General features: G+C 42.1%; 1 protein-coding gene across 1 annotated transcript in view; it reads left to right on the forward strand.

The window, feature by feature from the left end:
• The window catches only part of unc13a (unc-13 homolog A (C. elegans)), a 70,623-nt gene that overhangs the window by 37,716 nt on the left and 15,949 nt on the right, over positions 1-16,958 (forward strand). The window contains exons 26-36 of the mRNA XM_050055801.1: positions 2,722-2,855; positions 3,031-3,116; positions 5,316-5,442; positions 5,540-5,636; positions 6,451-6,594; positions 6,703-6,780; positions 7,002-7,079; positions 7,693-7,781; positions 7,900-8,046; positions 9,066-9,189; positions 16,181-16,210. Of these exons, the coding sequence (XP_049911758.1) occupies positions 2,722-2,855; positions 3,031-3,116; positions 5,316-5,442; positions 5,540-5,636; positions 6,451-6,594; positions 6,703-6,780; positions 7,002-7,079; positions 7,693-7,781; positions 7,900-8,046; positions 9,066-9,189; positions 16,181-16,210 (1,134 nt within the window). The remainder of the gene's footprint in view (positions 1-2,721; positions 2,856-3,030; positions 3,117-5,315; positions 5,443-5,539; positions 5,637-6,450; positions 6,595-6,702; positions 6,781-7,001; positions 7,080-7,692; positions 7,782-7,899; positions 8,047-9,065; positions 9,190-16,180; positions 16,211-16,958) is intronic.

Here is a 16,958-nt window from a genome sequence, read left to right on the forward strand (position 1 = left end):
TTTTCTCCCAGCGCATCTGCAGCTATTTCAAAGAAGTCGTCCAGACAGTTGACATTCTGAGTGTTTAAAGCTGTTTGAGCAGCAAATGCTGAATATGTATGAGTTGTTGAATTAACAACACAGGCAAGGTTTCCCTCCAAAAAGTCTGTCTCTGTCAGACAATCTAAAATACCAGTAGTAAAATTCACATTAAGAGTACTAAATGTATGTTAAATCTCAATCTCCCATTGGTTATATTATCCACAGGGTTCCTTGGAAAGTTATGAAATGACAAAGACTGCTCTCCAGAATGTTTTGGAGAAGTTTTGAGTATACATTGTTTTAAATATTGTTAAAGATATGTTCATAAAAATCTCAAAACATCTGTAGCGTATCAGGTGATATATGTAGACCAACCAGCATTGCATCATCACAGAGGCCACAAAAAAGGAAGATGCAGAGAGGCTGTTGTGTGGCAGATGAACCAAGGCTTTCACACTGAGATTTGAGCCACATAAGATACTAAATCTTCACTGTCAGTGTGGTAAATGGCTTAATGATTCTGGTGACAGTTACTACTGATGGATCTAGCTTGAGTGGGAGGCTGCTGTAGTACAGTCATACAGTATAGTATCAGCAGACTGTCGTCTCCAACTAAATCTCAGCCTATAGATCAAACAGTCGGCTATTAACAGGTTGGTTATTGACAGACAACACTGAGCCTAATGATACTATGTGATTCAATCAAATACATGTTTGATTGAATCACCAGGTATTATGTTTCGGGTAAGCAATATCCAGTCAGTGTGTTAGGTCGTTGATCCACTTGGATGGCTCATGCAAGGTCGCGGAACAGTTATTAGACATGTCCATAAAACAAACATTTCTTTCACAAGAAATAAATGCATACAGACTTGTCAAAAGTTTAATCCTAACACACATCAAAGTGAATTGACATCTGCAGAGTTTTCTATCCCCCCCAAAAGAGGCGTGGCCCTGAGTTTTTCTCATTCTATTGAGTGCATCAGGGACGATGTTTTTGTAGGCCCATGCAGGAGTTCCGTCCCCCTTGTTCTCTTGACAAAACAAAAACAAGACTTTGACTAAAATCTAGGTCAGGTGGTCTTAGGTCTTGATATACAGAGCGAGTCCCCAGTCACATATACTGTATATGAGCACTTGGATTCATTGCAAATCGGGGAGCTATCTGGCTGTCTGGGAAACCTGGAAAAGCTGGCTTGGGTTTTCACATGACTTGCAGGAATAAAGTTAGTAGTAGGGCTGCAGCGATATACCAGTTTCAAGGTATACAGTGATGTAGAAGTTAACAGTTATCTTTATTAATCTTCACAGATGAACACTCCTTTATAATTTTGAAAGCGTAAATGCAGTCTTCAGAAGTAAAAAGCTAACGTCAGGCTGTAAATGAACTACACCCAGGTTGCAAGACTTCAACATCGCTACCAAAAGGCTGTAAAGCTGTGTTTGACCATCAATTAGCCTCCTCTTAGCAACCACCTTTTTTAAGACTTCAAAGTTCACGAGTGGGACATTTACTGACGTGTTTTATGTCGTATAACAAAACTTGACAGTCTCTTAAGCTTGTGTTAACCACAGACCGTATTTCAGGCATCTAACCAAAAGTCCATTCAGGAAAACTCATTGACTTTTAGATAGGTGAACACTGGGATGGAAAAGATGCTGACTCATTTCCAAGTTTAAGGACTCATTCCTGCAGCACTCTATTGGCATATGCAGCTACTTAGTAGCGGGGATGTCTAATGAGTGAGTCATGGTAGCAAGCGCTAGCAGTTTGTATCCACAAATGCCTGGGAAGTGAGTGTTCAATAATGTATCACTATATGGCTTTTACATTTTAAACAACTTAAATAAAGTCACGGGAATGGGGTAAAATATTGTGGAAAAGTAATAGAAAAGTTTGGAAAATTCATTGGTAAGAATGTGTGGGGACCCTGCGTCCAACATGTCGGTAAAGTGTGCAGTATAGCCTAAAATGCATATCATGATGATGATGAAACGATATAGCCTGAGTGTCAGACTGAAGCTCCCAGAACCTTCAGTCTGACATGGCTTCCATTGAAGGCGATTTACAAGGGGGAGGGAATTTGATTTTTTCCCTAACCAATCAGTAGAGATCAACGACTCACCCAGAATCTGACGTCATTAGTATCCATGCCTCGGGGATGCCGAAAACAAGCGAGCATTGCCCGTTTAAAATGTCTCCGTCGTCGTGCACGCCCAGCTGCATTGCCGTTAAATCCAGTTTAGCAGCTTCTTTAATTTGGTCCTCCATTAACGCGAGTAGTGGCGAAATACCTCGATAGCATCGTTAATGTGGTCTGTAGGATCTGTAGCGGTCGCCATTGTTGCTGTCCTCACCAGTTACCCACCGGCGTACAGCTTGACATCAGCGTGGCGCTGATTGGTTAATCGCTAGACCCCCGGCGTTCATTGGTCCGTCCATCGTTTGGACGAGATAAATCGCAAATTCATTGAAGTATGCCAGACCAGAGATACAAGCCTACTCAGTTGAGTGGGCGGGGTCTGTGGTCTGGAACCAGGCTAGAACCGATATGGTCTGCACTTTGCAGGTTGCCAGTTGTTTCCAGAGGTGCAGATTTTTCTGTCAAACACTGGACAAAGTAATCGCAGGTTAAATTCCTCCCAAAAAGGTCTGTATAGAGCTTTATTGTGACTCTAGTTGTGTCACTGCTGTTCCAGGCCAAACAGGGTGCTGTGCCTCCAGAGGAGCAGGGACCCAGCATCAAGAATCTGGACTTCTGGTCCAAACTCATCACACTTATCGTCTCCATTATTGAGGAGGACAAGAACTCCTACACTCCCTGCCTAAACCAGTGAGTGCTCATACTCCTCCTATATGTATTCTCTTCTTTATCCCAAATTTGATCACATTTCCTTCTCTATCTCTTCTCCAGAAATACTCCTGCACTCTTATCTACTTTAGTTTTATATACCTTCTCTCTCTGAGTGCATTTACAGTAAGCCTCTCTCCTTTTCTCCTCCATCAAGATTTCCCCAGGAGCTCAACGTGGGTAAAATCAGCGCTGAAGTGATGTGGAACCTGTTTGCTCAGGATATGAAGTATGCAATGGAGGGTGAGTGCAAGTCAATGGTGAACTGACCGAGCCTTGTCAAAGCACTGAAGACTCATGAGATAAATGTAGCCGCTAACTGCGAAGTTGTGGTTTAGGCACTATTGTCACTAATGACCAAATGCACACAGACACAGGGAAGAGTATGAGGAGAGTTAGCTGTAATGATATATAGAGTTGTTTTCATTGTTTTAGTAGTAAACATGGTAGAAATAGGATATATTAATTGCCATTGGACTGTACTTTCATCAATTTCGATTAAACTTTGTCAGACCACAGGATTTTACAGTGACTGAACAAACACTTTGAATGTACATCCTAATATGTGGTGAGCCACAACAGCCAAAAGTTTTGAAGACTTTTAATATTAAGCATGTCTGTCAAATTTTGTGTCAATTTGTCAAATGGATGAGGAGATCCGCTTGTTTGCCCTGATGGCACTCCTTATTTGTCAAAGGGAAACTTAAGTATTTTTCAATGTGGACCCTGTTTTCCAATGTTTTTGTGTGATAACGTTATCTGATAACATTAAGGAAAGGATCCCTGCAGAGATAGACCTTGCTGTTGGAGAGTAAGATCCTTTTTGTTTAAAGCCTCAATGTGTAAAAATGGTGAGTAACAGTGACATCAGCGGTCAAATTCTATATTGCAGCGCTCACTCGCGCTCACTCACCCCTCCCGTCGGGTAAGTGACGGTGGCCTCGTAGGACAAAAAGCCTTGCGCAGACAGCAGAGTTTTTCGAATTTTTCAGGAGTATCTAGCAACGAGGTGAATATTTATTTAGGAATCTAAACCATGTTATGATATGTTACAGCTTACCAGTGAGATATAGGTTATCTGTGATAAAAGTACAAAGCAGGTTCACGTAGAAGCGCCCCGGATTGATCTTCACCTTCTCTGTCTCCAGTGACGGCAAGTTCTAGGTAAACGCGAAAGGCAAAGCGCGTATATCCCTTTCGGCCACTGTATTCAAATATGGCGACGCAAGAGGGCAGCCTCCAGCAGACCGCGCCCTGCCTGTGTATATATAGAGAAATCATTCTGAGCCTATGAGAAAGCTTCCATTTGTATGTGAACTGCTTTACACTTTAGTAAATATATATTTATGAACGCAATAGTCGATATTTGCTAATAAACAACCACTTAAATTACACATTGTAACTTTAACTGTTTCAAAGTTGCTATTGCCAAACCCACCAGACTCCATTTAAATAAACAGTAATTTAAGCCTGTGCAGAGTCAGCATATTTTCACATCTAACTGGGTGAATTAAGGGCTTATTTCAACCAAACCAGAGTTGGTGATTGTTGTGACAGGCAAAGATAAATCAAGATGTTTTTTCATGAGTTTTATTTTGTTTCTGTTGACTCTGAATGAAGTGTGTTTTAAGATGATAAAATTACTGTTTATTTAAATGAAGTCTGGTGGCGTTGGCGATAGTGATTTTGGAGTTGTTTCTGGTTGAAAAGGATCACACTCTTTAAGAAAAAGATCTGTCTCTGTAGAAATCCTTCCCATAATGCTGTCAAACCACAAGCACTTTTAGTGGGTTTAAATTGACAGGATTAAAATGCAGTCTGTTACACAGCTGCTGACTGGACCAGTTTCAAAAATAGTTGTTCCCATTAGTCACCTAGACAGAAACACCTCGGAAAATAGGGTCCAGGTTGAAAATTCCAGTTACCGTTTAAGCTTCATACTGACAGTAGCTGATGAACTGCTCTTCGTCATCTGTTGAACGAGAACGCAAAGTATCATGCTGATTGTACACAGATCTGAGTTATGGTTTAGTCTGAAGCCCAAGCACATAGCCAACAGATATCAGACTGCTGTTTTCCATCTCCTGTAATTCAATAAAAGGTTACAAAATGGATCCCGAACGTCCATGTTCACAGACAAAGTTTGGTTCTGATAAATAAAAAACTTCTGAAGACGTTTTCCCAAATTAAACAAAGCCTGAAAGTTCATACAAAATTCAAATCTAATATTTGATTTATTTAATAAAGTTGGTGTGATTGGTCCTCTATTTGTAATCTTGATCATCTTGAGATGGGCTGTGGTCTGTGAGGATGTTTGCTCGACTGTGGGTCACTGCCTCTGTGTGCACAATAGATCTGTGGAAATTGCAGGTAGCTTAAACGCCAGGAGAGATTTGCTGTTTTTACTCAGCGTGCATTTGTCCACTTTATTCTTTCTCTTAGAACATGAAAAAAATCGCTTGTGCAAGAGTGCGGATTACATGAACCTGCACTTCAAGGTCAAGTGGCTGTACAACGAGTACTGCAAAGACCTGCCCTTCTTCAAGAGCAGAGTGCCTGAATATCCTGCGTGAGTAGCATCTTCTACTGAAAACAGAAAGTAAAAGTAAAGCAATAGAAATCTTCATCTTGTTTGTAGATGCAAATATATTTTCTGCTCTCCGTAGGTGGTTTGAGCCATTTGTCATTCAGTGGCTGGACGAAAACGAGGAGGTGTCTCGGGACTTTCTGCACGGCGCTTTGGAGAGAGACAAAAAAGATGGGGTAAAAGTTTCCAGCTCTTCTTCTTCTTATCTTCCCTTCACTCCTCTGGAAGCGCTGAGTCGCTGTTGTTGTTCAGGCAGAATTACTGTAATCCATCCTTTGTACTTCCTCTGTCACACTCAAAGTTATCAGCCAAAGTTTCATCCTCCCTCCACGCTCTGCCTCCCACACTTCCCCGTGCCTCTCCTGCACTCTTCAAAGCCAACAATAGCAGCATGGACACAGCAGCGCAGACGTGGACTCAAAGCGGAGGGTGCGTTAGGGCTAAGAGGATGTTTCAGTCAAAGTGCTTCATTGTATAAAGCGACTCTTTGGAAGTTTAAAGAAGCGTGGCTGAGACGTGCATGTACTTACGGAGGGAGACAACTCTGTGACAGCAGGATATTGTAAATTAATGGCCTTATTCCAGAGTTTTGACGGCAGGAAAGCCGCCCTCACCTCATTACCCAGACTCCCCAGAGGAGCACCTACACACTCACCTCTAGCCAATTAGGGACCAGGTGCCAGCCATCAGCCAATTACAAGGAGACGGACAGGAGCTCCCGCCTGTCACTGGATGGCTGTACGGCTGGTTGGCTCTAGGGGGGGTCTGAGGCACAGCACATGTGGTCAAAGACATCAAGGTTCAGTTTAAAATAGTGTCTAATGGTCTGTCTATATGGTCTCATGTTCCCACAGGTCACATCTTGCTAGCCTCCCTCCAGTCACAGCTTCTCACCTGCTACTCCTACTAATCCGTTATCACTTATTCCTTTCCCCCTATTATTTTCTTCCTAGTTTTTAATCTTTTCACACACCTTTATCTGCCCAACAGTTCCAGGTCACATCAGAACATGCTCTGTTCTCCTGTTCGGTGGTGGACGTGTTTTCTCAGCTCAACCAGAGCTTTGAGATCATCAGGAAGTTAGAGTGTCCGGATCCGCAGATCGTAGGACACTACATGAAGCGATTCGCAAAGGTAGATGTAGTTAAATTTGAAGTCAAATCATACCTTACAAAGTTACCATGTTTTTTAGTATAGCCTGATGATTGATGACCTATCGCTCTTTCTTGTTTCCCTCTTCAGACCATCAGCAATGTGCTTCTGTCCTACGCTGATATCATCTCCAGGTTGTTCGCCAACTATGTCACCATGGAGAAAGTGGTGAGTGGTCAAAGACTTGATGATCCTGTGGGGATTTTCACAGAGGAGTCAGCTTGGTCCATTCTTGATACAAATAACATTTGAGTTTTGGTTTCACACTGTTAATGTGTTAATTATGTCTGCAAACAGAACTCTCCTGTAGCTTTGTGGTTGTTGTAAGAACGATGTCTTTGAATCCAGTGGAAACATGAAGGCTGATCTGTTTGTCTTTTTGTCCTCAGCCCTGCATCCTGATCAACAACATCCAACAGCTGAGAGTTCAGCTGGAGAAGATGTTTGAAGCCATGGGTGGAAAAGATGTGAGTGATTTCTCTTTTCTTTTTGTCCTCTCTTGAGTTCCAACTCCCAGCCAGCATCATTCACCTGCTTAGCTTTGAGTGCATATGTTAGTGTTTGGTCACAGTTGCCTTGCCCAAACAGTCTTTTTTTAAAGGTAAACAAAACTCCTTCTGCACAGCCGATATAGGGGATCAGGTGTTGGTCGATCGCAGGAATGTCTTAAGTAACATATCAAAAATAGACGACCACACACTGAATACACTTTTTTCTTTTTTCTTTTAGTGCTTTAACAGATTGCCAAATCTGTTAAAGCACTAAAAGAAAAAAGAAAAAAATGAAGTGAACTGACTGACAATCAAGCCACGTGAGTCATGTATATTAGTCACACCTGTGAATGTTCAGGTAATTGTGATGAGTGAACCTGGAGAAGCCACAGGTGAAAAGCGTTGTTCGCTCTCAATAAATTCACAGCAAAGTCTATTCAGTGTGCAGTCGTCTATTTTTGATAAGTCTTTTTTTAAATTTTGCTCAGGGTCTTTTTATTGGTATTTAAAGTCATACAAAATGCAATAAATCACAGATACAGTTGGATAAATACAAAATATACAAAATGTTTTCATGCATGTACTTTAGCTGTGTGTGGAGGCCAGTGACATCCTGAAGGACCTGCAGGTTAAGCTCAACAATGTCATGGATGATCTCAGCAGGGTCTTTGCTGTCAGGTAGAAACACACTCAAACACAAAGTCATTCACACATAAGTCTGAGATGAATGTGATGTACACTAAACAGATCGACAGTGCAGACTTCATCAAAAGCCTCTCCTTCTTTTCCTCTGTAGTTTCCAGCCTCACATAGAGGAGAATGTGAAGCAGATGGGAGACATCTTGGCTCAAGTGAAGGGAACGTCAAATGTGGGAAATGCCAGCAGTGTGGCGCAGGATGCTGACAATGTCCTGCAGCCCATCATGGAGTTCCTGGACAGCAAGTAAGGCAGTCTGCCACTTTAGTGGGGTCTAAGCCCCTTTTACGCATTCAGTCTATCTCTGAAATGTTCAGGAACATTTCCTGCATTTGGTCATGTGGTAATGGGAGCAGGGATTGATATTCAGGGGAATTTCCTACCTCAAGACCTAGTAACATTTCAGGGAAACTGCCAGAGACCCAAACTGTTTTTCGTGCAAGGCTGTAACCATGTCTATTTCTGCTGTAAAGTTAGGCATTTTACCTCGGGGGGTCTTTGGAGGCTGATTTGCTTTCAGAGTTGCTGCTTGGTTTTGTATTACCACCAACTAATAGACTGACCATTGCCCTATCTGTTCTGCCATTGCCATGGCATGTCTTAAAAGACACAAAATGGCAATGTTCCCCAATGTAGTGCACGTGTGAATAGTGAAAATCACTAGTGGTGACTGAAAGATTATCCCAGTAATTTACGAGGAACTGTATATGAAAGAGGCTTAAAGAGATTATGCGGCTTTGAGGGCATTTAGTTAATTTACCAGGGGTTAGACAAACTCATACAGCAGATGAATCTCTAGATGCAATTTGAAGTTATGTTGAATTTCTGGTTATCCAAGTTACGGTCAATGTGTATTAGATATCTGTGAGGTGAAGCTGCAGCTTAGACAGACAATCCACGCACACAAGTTTAATGTTTTTATGTAATTTTCCTACTTTTGAGAGGAATTTCTGCTCGATTTCATGGTCATGTAATGGATTTTGTCATGCTAGTATTATTACACACACTGCTCACAAACTGAGAAATAAGAGAAAAAAAAGACATCCATGAATTTGCCTGACTCTGACTATGTGAGTAAAAGAAGTGAAATTCCCCAAAATCTGAGCTTTTCTGACAAGCGCTATTTGGGCATCAGGGATTTCAAGCAACCACTATTTTTTTTATTTCTTGCTCAGTTTCTTTTTCTCCAGGAAAACAGCATTTACCTCCTTCTGTTGCTCATTATTCATCGCTGCTTCCTGTCTTCTGTCTCCCCCTCCTCACAGCCTGACTTTGTTTGCTAAGATCTGTGAAAAGACTGTGCTGAAACGTGTGTTGAAGGAGCTGTGGAAGCTGGTGATGAACACCATGGAGAAGACCATTGTTCTGCCGCCACTCACAGACCAAACGGTGAGAGCGTAGATGTATACAAATGCACATACAGAGGCATACAATCATACAAATCACACAATATTGATGCTAAGCTACACATGTTGGCACTCATTACTGACTGTGCCTCCTGCACAGATGATTTAACATTTTTAGTGTGGATTAATATGCACATGTACAAACACACGAAGAACACAACAACTAGCATCTGTTTTCCAGAAAGCTTACAGATTATTATGCGTGGTTATTGCTACAAAGAGATACAAACATTTGATCTGATGACGACCACAGCAATAAGGTAGACTGCAGAAAAATGATGCACAAAACATGCAACACACATACACCCACACATGCACAAACTTACACACACCTCCAGCTGCCAAGGCAGCATCAAAAGAAAAAGGAGGAGGAGGTGGAAAACGAGTAAAAGGAATACAAAGGCAGACATTTTGTGTGTGTTGTGATTCAAGATGGCCCTCTTATAAACAAAAGCTACTTTTGCATCACATCTATATGGCATCCTATCCACACGTTATATTTAGCATCGCCCCCAGTGCCTTCATTCATCCAAACAATCAAGATGAAACCCCTCTTTTTAAAAAAAGAAAAAGCTGAAAAGACAAAAGGAGTGCACCATATCATTCTAACACCAGCTCATGGCTGCTCTCCAGTATGTCAGCCAACAATTATCTGGAGAGATTTCTGATTTATGAGTAACTCACAACAGAGTGGCAGAAAATATTTGCCCAAAGGATCTGGCCCACTTCCAAAAAGAATCATACATTTTGGAAAGCAGCCTCTTGTTCTTTTTTGTTTTGGATATATGTGTTCTTATTTGTGTTTGGTTATTAACTAAAGAGCCTCATATCACTGTTAATAAGGTGTTCAGTGCTCGCCAGTTATCAACACAACTGGTTCAGCCTCAGCGGCCATAGCTCTGCAGTAAGCCCCTGTCCAACTGAGTTTATCTGATGTCAGTCTCAGTTAAGTTTGCTTTTAATAGTTCGATACCCTATTACTGCAAAATGAAATACAAAAGTCATTTCCTTTTAGCTGACTTAGTATGAGCTTCAGCAGCGCATTTCAAAGCACTGTCCATTTAGAGGTGATGAAATTTTAATGTTTTTTATTGTAAATGTCTTGTCTTTTACTCTCTGGTGGCTGTGCTGACAAGACAGCCGATTAGCTGCGTTAGTAAGCGGAAACAGCGCCCATTGCCCACCCTCTGGTCTCCACTTGTTAGCTAGCCTTGGATGCTCTACACTGCGCACCACCCACGTCGGTATGAGCTAGCTAGTGACGCCACTCGTTTACGATTACGGCATGGATGTATTAAAAGACCTGGATAGAGTGTTGGAGGCAGGACCCCGTACATAACTTTGAAAATTGCTCAGCAGCACATGAAGCCAAAAAAGCTCTATATCTGCAATATGAAATTACCCTGGTAATCGGCATTGAAACTTCCGCCGCTTTAGCCAGCTACTTCCGGTTTAACGCTTTGCTAACTCGAGTGGGGATAAAATGATTTAACCTTGCAGCTCTTCTAGACTTTCCAATTGTTATCGGACTAAATGGATTACATTCTGATAGTCATACCAGTCGGGGCTTATAATGCTCAAAAGTGCATCCACTGATTTAAAGATATCTCATTCCTAATGTGAGTCAATGGAAAAAGTCTTTTGGGCCCCATGGCATCACGTGACGGACTCTGGAGTTCTAATTCCACTGTTTGACCACTACAAAAATTTGCTTCAAAGCCCTGCACACTTCCTTGGGGCCTGGTTTACTGCTGGCGGGACAGCGTTGCTGTGGAAACATGGTGACCACCTCAGATAGTCTTAATGAGTCTGCTGAGATTTGAGCCGCAAAACCCCTTTAGCACTGTTAGCACAACTAGCCATGCTGACACAGCTAACAGCGCTAACTTATGCTAAAAGTGGTTTGTTTGTCAAAATTGGCCCATTTCCTCCCTGGGGCAGCCAGGAGGTAGTCTGTAGGGTGGACACCATGTTACCACGGCAGTACTGTTGGGTAGGTACTGTGCATCAGCCAGGTCTGGTGGGAGCTAAAGTTAGCTAGCAACACTGCTCAATTGCTGCTAGTTACCGTAAGCTTCCACCAGACCCAGTTGGTGCGTAGTGCAGTAAACTGAAGGGTTGAAAAATGAATCTATAGACCGGCATGTGTAACTGGTTAAAAATATTCTCGGCGGATAAACAGTTCACAGTTTACCATTTGCATCCCTAGTTTATCCAGTTTTAAAGAAGAGAGGGGAACAAAAACAAGAGAAGATAGTGAACTCTGAGTATGTGCAGATGCCACATGATCATCTGTAGAGTAACTACTTTTCATTTGAAGTTGCTGTTAAAGCTAAAACACTTATTTGCTACATTCTAAAAAATTCCAAGAAGCAAAGTTACGTACTCGTTGGCCCCCATCTGTACTTAATCCAGGCTTCAGACAGGTATCAATTGGTCCACGTCCCTCCAGCCCTGAGGCCCAAACTTGTGTTTTTTAATGATGTGGGGCTCTTTGCAGCTTGACTGACCCTTCTCTCTGGTTGTTGTTGTGATTACTATTACATCCCGCTCCCACCGCTCTCCCTCCACAGATGATTGTAAGTACAGCACTCCTGCGTGTGTGTCTGTCTGTCCGTCCACGGTGGTTGGTCCTCTGCTATATGTGGCTGCGATCTTCCCCTGTTTTCTACCCCACATCTCACCCTCTCCCTTCTCACGGCCTCTCAGATCTGTCCCATTCTGTCTCTACCTCTCCTCCTCTCCTTCTTCTCTTCTCTCCTCCAAAACTGTCTCTCTTCTGAGAAGACAGGAGCATGGTGCATTCCTGACTGGTTCTGATAGGTCCCACACCCCCCTCGACAATCTCCACCAATCAATGCCCCCCCTTCTCTTCTGCTGTCTCTTCTTCCTGAACACTCTCCTCAAACAGGAAGTGGTACTCCTCTCTTGCGCCTGGTGTTGCCTTGTTTCTTCTCATGCATTGTGTCCTTTTACCGGGACTCTGGTGGGGGTGACTCTGATTTCTTGGTGGCTTGGTATCTGGTGTCCTGCCCCACCCCCAGACCCTTTCCCTCTTTCTCTGCCCCACCCCCCACTGTCCCCACCTTTTTCCCACCTGTTTGAACTGTGTCCCCACCGCCCACTGTGGGTTTGTTGCTTGCATCTGATCTATTTCAACACTGCAGTCCTCTCTCAGTATACTGTACAACACTGTACTGTATGTCCCTGCAGACCTGTCATGTTGGTCTGTCCTGGTTTGATTTCATGTTCTGTTGTTTCTATGATGATTATAATGCTGGTATCATGTCACTGGTCCTAATGCACAGAATGGCTTCTCTTACAAGACGTTATTGGTTTGAGTTGATGTTGGTCAAAAAAGGTGCTATCAATGTACTATGCAAAAAATTCTTCTAAAGGAATATTTCACCCCCCATATGACCATTTATATATCAGTTACTCACACTGTTACATTGAACTAGTGAAGAAAAGGTTGTTTTTCTCACATGCCTCCAGTGAACAACGTTTAACAACAACAAAACGATATCAGAACATCCGTTTACAAACTCTCACACAACTTGTGCGGTACAATCCAAGTCTTATTCATCAAGCTGTATGCTCAGTACTTCCCAAACAGACAGCCGTTTCTGAGGGGGAACTGAACTAGAAGTGAAACTTACCTACACTCTCTTTGAAGCCAGACTTCATTGACAAAACCAGCAATTTTACCTCGCTAAACACTGGAGCTGCTGGTCTATTCCTGCCTCAATCAGTAGTTTGTGAGTCTGAACTAACACTAAAGAGGCATGCAAGATAAACAAAAGCCACTTTTACACTGCCCGTTCAAGGCAGGAATCACCGTTCTCTATTTAAGTTACAATCATGGAAAGTGGGGACAGAGTAGTCTTGCCTCTGAGCGGGGACTGGAGGTAGTAACAGCCCTGAAATAAGGTCTGTGTAAAATGTATTGTGATGGTGGCCCATCGCAGGAAATTTAAAAAGCAGCTGTTAGCAGCTAGCAGCTAATTCAAAGAACAAGAACAGCAGCTGTAAATGCCTGCAATTAGGGAAAACAATGAGATTCAGGAGCTCCTTACCCTCTGAGCGGAGGACAACATCAGCTGCCATTTAGAGGCCGATGCTGTTATTTTATATGTCACACATGCTGTCTATAATTACACACTGGAGCGGCATGATGCCACCCTCGTTAGGTTCTGTTTAAAAGCCATAGAGGGCATAAAGAAGGGGCTTTGTAGCAGCCCTGTGGCCTATTCTCTCTGTAAAAAAGGGCTAAAGTTTTCTTCAGAATTCAGCGTAACACTGGGTGAGTAACAATGACCATGTGGGGTGAAGTATTCTGTTTAAGGTCTACAGTATGTGATGACTTTCACCAGAGTTGGAGCTGACTCATACAGGACATACGGAAGCATCTAAGACCTTTTAGAATAGTCTACTCTGATCTATGGTGTACATGACAGTGCTCAGGAAAACAATATAGTGTAGTTCTGCACAGGAAGTGATGTGAGTTTCTCTGTCCATGTCATCTGCAGTACTTGTGTATTGTGAAACGTTGAGTAACAAGGCCCCAGTGGTGGCGGAAGTTTTCGGTTCCTTTACTTAAAGTGGAAATAGACATGTTTTTTGCATTACCTTATCATCATGAAGTAAATGTTGATTGCACAATGCATAATGACACCATCAATTATTAGACTGGTTCCCTATAAGCCTCGCTTTCACTGTGCAATTCTGTCTGCCACTGCGTACGAGCTACCGGGAAAATGAAGGCTTGATTTATGACACAAAGGAAGTGCATCAACCGCTGTGCAAACAAAACAGGAAGAGCATAGCACTTCTGTTTTCCCTGATAGCTTTCCCTCGTTACCAAAGAGTATCAGTGTTATTTGCAGTTACTATCTACAATATAGAAGAGTCCATGTAGTGGAACCACCGCAGTAACTGTGGCAAACAAAATGCAGTGTGTCCCGTGTTGTCGCTAGTTGCGAGGCATTGATCCGGTTGACTTTGCAACAGCGGTGCCAACAATAACACCACTTGGAAATGCTGGGGGGAAGTTGTCTGTTTCCACTTTAAGTAAAAGATGCAACAACACGCTGTGAAAATAATATTATATTTATATATTATATATTAGACAATGTTATTTAAAGTATCAAAACTAAAAGTACATATCAGGCAGAAAAATTGTGACATTTAGAAATTGCATTTTTTTTGCCTTTTTGTCAAAAGCTTGGATAAGAAGATTTATACCACTCTCATGTCTGTGTGTTAAATATGGAGTGAGAACCAGGAGTTGATTAGCTTAGCTTATCTTAGCTTAAGGACAAAAAAGTAGCTCTAAAAAGCTAGCCTTGCTTACTCCAGCTAAAAAATCCACCTAACAGTATCCCTAATATATCTTGTTTGTTAATCCATACAGTTGACTTATTGACTGGTTGATAGATTTTCTGAGTTACACACTATGACTATTTCTTGGTGATCAGCAGCCAGGCTGAGTCGCCATAAAATCACAGCCTGTCATTGCAACATTCTGTTTATGTAAAGATCAAACAAACAACGCATTAGTGAGCTGTAGAGCTGCTGATAGATGTAGCGGATGAAGCCAAGACAGAGGTTTCAACTATGGTTCCAGCCTGTATGCTAAGCTAAGCTAATCATCTCCCACTCTTGCTCTGTACTCAAAGGGACAGTCCACTCCAAAATCAGAAGTAAATATTTTACCTCTTGTTTGTAGTGCTTTTTATCGATCTGAATTGTTTTAGTGTGAGTTGCCGAGTGTTGGACATATCGACCGTGAAGATGTCTGTTCTCTCTTGAATAAGTCACTGTCACTGGGCTTGTGATGCTCAAAGTGCCAAAAAAAAAATTCAACAGCAATTTCTCCTTCCAGAAATCATGACCAAGATAATCTCCAGATCTTGTTTTGGGCAGTTTCATGTAGGAACTATTTACTATCTACCAAGCTACACTTGCCAACTGTTTCACCACACAAAAGGAAGCGTGCATCTACTCATGGACGAGAGGCTCATGCTTGTGACAGCGTGAGATGTGAACATTAATGGCGTCCTCCTCGGCTGAACTGTAACGTTAGCTAGCTCAGTGGAGCTAGGTGAGCTAGTAGTACATGCTTTCTTCTGCGTGGTGACACAGTTGGCAGGTGTAATTCAGTAGAAAGAAAATAGTTCCTCCATGAAACTGACCACAACAAGGTCTGTGGATAATCACTAGAAATAGAGTCAAGATTTCTGGTAAGACACATTGCTGTTGAGTTTTAGAGGTCTATTTTGTGGTGCTTTGAGCACCAAAAGCTGAGTGCCATCTAGTTCCATTATACTGGAGAGAAGGCGGACATCTCTAGAGCCGATATCTTCAACACTTGGCAGCTCACACCAAAACAATCTAGATTAATAAATAGCACTAAATATGTATTTTTGATTCTGGGGAGAACTGTCCCTTTACAGCACAGATATCTTCTCATTTAGCTTGTATTCCCCAAAATGTCAAACTAGTTCTTTATCATACATTAATGGGTTATATTTTCTTTCATTGATAGGAAAGATTATGTTTTCCCAATGACATTTGGATTTTTACTGTACAGTATGTCCTGTGTTTCCTGTCACTGTATATCAGACCACATAGAAATAACTCAGCCATCAATTTGAACACTATGCAGTGAAAGCAAACCACCTGCATATTTCTGAGCAGATTTTGTCCGTCCATTTACTCCTGTCAGTGTGTATGTTAACCTGTTTTCTTTGTTTTGTGGTGTGGTACAAAATCTGATGTTGTTGCTGTGGAGGAGAAGCTAATTAGCAAACTGAAAGGAGGTGACATCTCCGGCAGTGACGAGTATCCTCAAATTGTTTTTAACCTCTTGCAAAGCAAGATATGCAACTTTTGATTGCATAGCCAATGAGAGTGAAGTCAGACTGCAGGGACTGGCCACTGCGTGAAGTATTAACCAAATGCTCTCTTTCCAGGGGAGGCTGAAGAGTGCTTCTCACAGTGATGTAAGGACTACACCCCTTTAGATCAATGTGTCTTGTCTCTCTTCTCTATGTCTTCTCTCCATGTCTCCGTCTCTCTCCCTCAGCTCGCCAGTCAAACAAAGCAGTGGAAATATTGATTTTTCACTTTTGTTTTTACACGACATTCCTCTGTAGTGCTGTTTATATGCTGTGAGAAATGCTGTAGCAGTAGCTGCCTGCACTCCCAGCCTCGCCACAGGTCATACACACTCTTATCTACACGCAGACATTTGCGGCTCAAACGCACCACAAACCAAAAGTCAAGGAGTTCAATCGTCGCTTAATTTCACTGGGATTTCAAACCAACTCACTGTTTCTGCAACACAGAAGAAAAAAACAGGGCGTGAGTGACTCTTAAGTGTCTGAAACAGTTTAAACGAGTGGACACATCACAGTTTCAAAAGTGCACACTATTTTCATTTTTCTAATTATTCAGATTTGTTTCATTTTCTTGCATTATTGTGATGTTGTTTGCAAGATAAACGTCAATACATTCTAGCCTCACACAGTAGATAATAAAAGCTTATTTCATGCCTAAGGCTGTAACCAAGGATTAGATTTGAAGGTGTAGTCAGCAGCATTCAGTTATATTCTCTTAGCAGAGTATTGCATTAGGCTGGACATCCAGTAAATACCTGCATACACCGCAGTGCAACTGCATAGCTGCTACGCGTGAGTGTGTGGGTGCCTGCACGTGTGTGTTCCTAAGTGCACGAGTGTGTCTTCTTTC

The sequence above is a fragment of the Epinephelus moara genome, chromosome 10, assembly GCF_006386435.1.
Source record: "Epinephelus moara isolate mb chromosome 10, YSFRI_EMoa_1.0, whole genome shotgun sequence".
NCBI lineage: Eukaryota > Metazoa > Chordata > Actinopteri > Perciformes > Serranidae > Epinephelus > Epinephelus moara.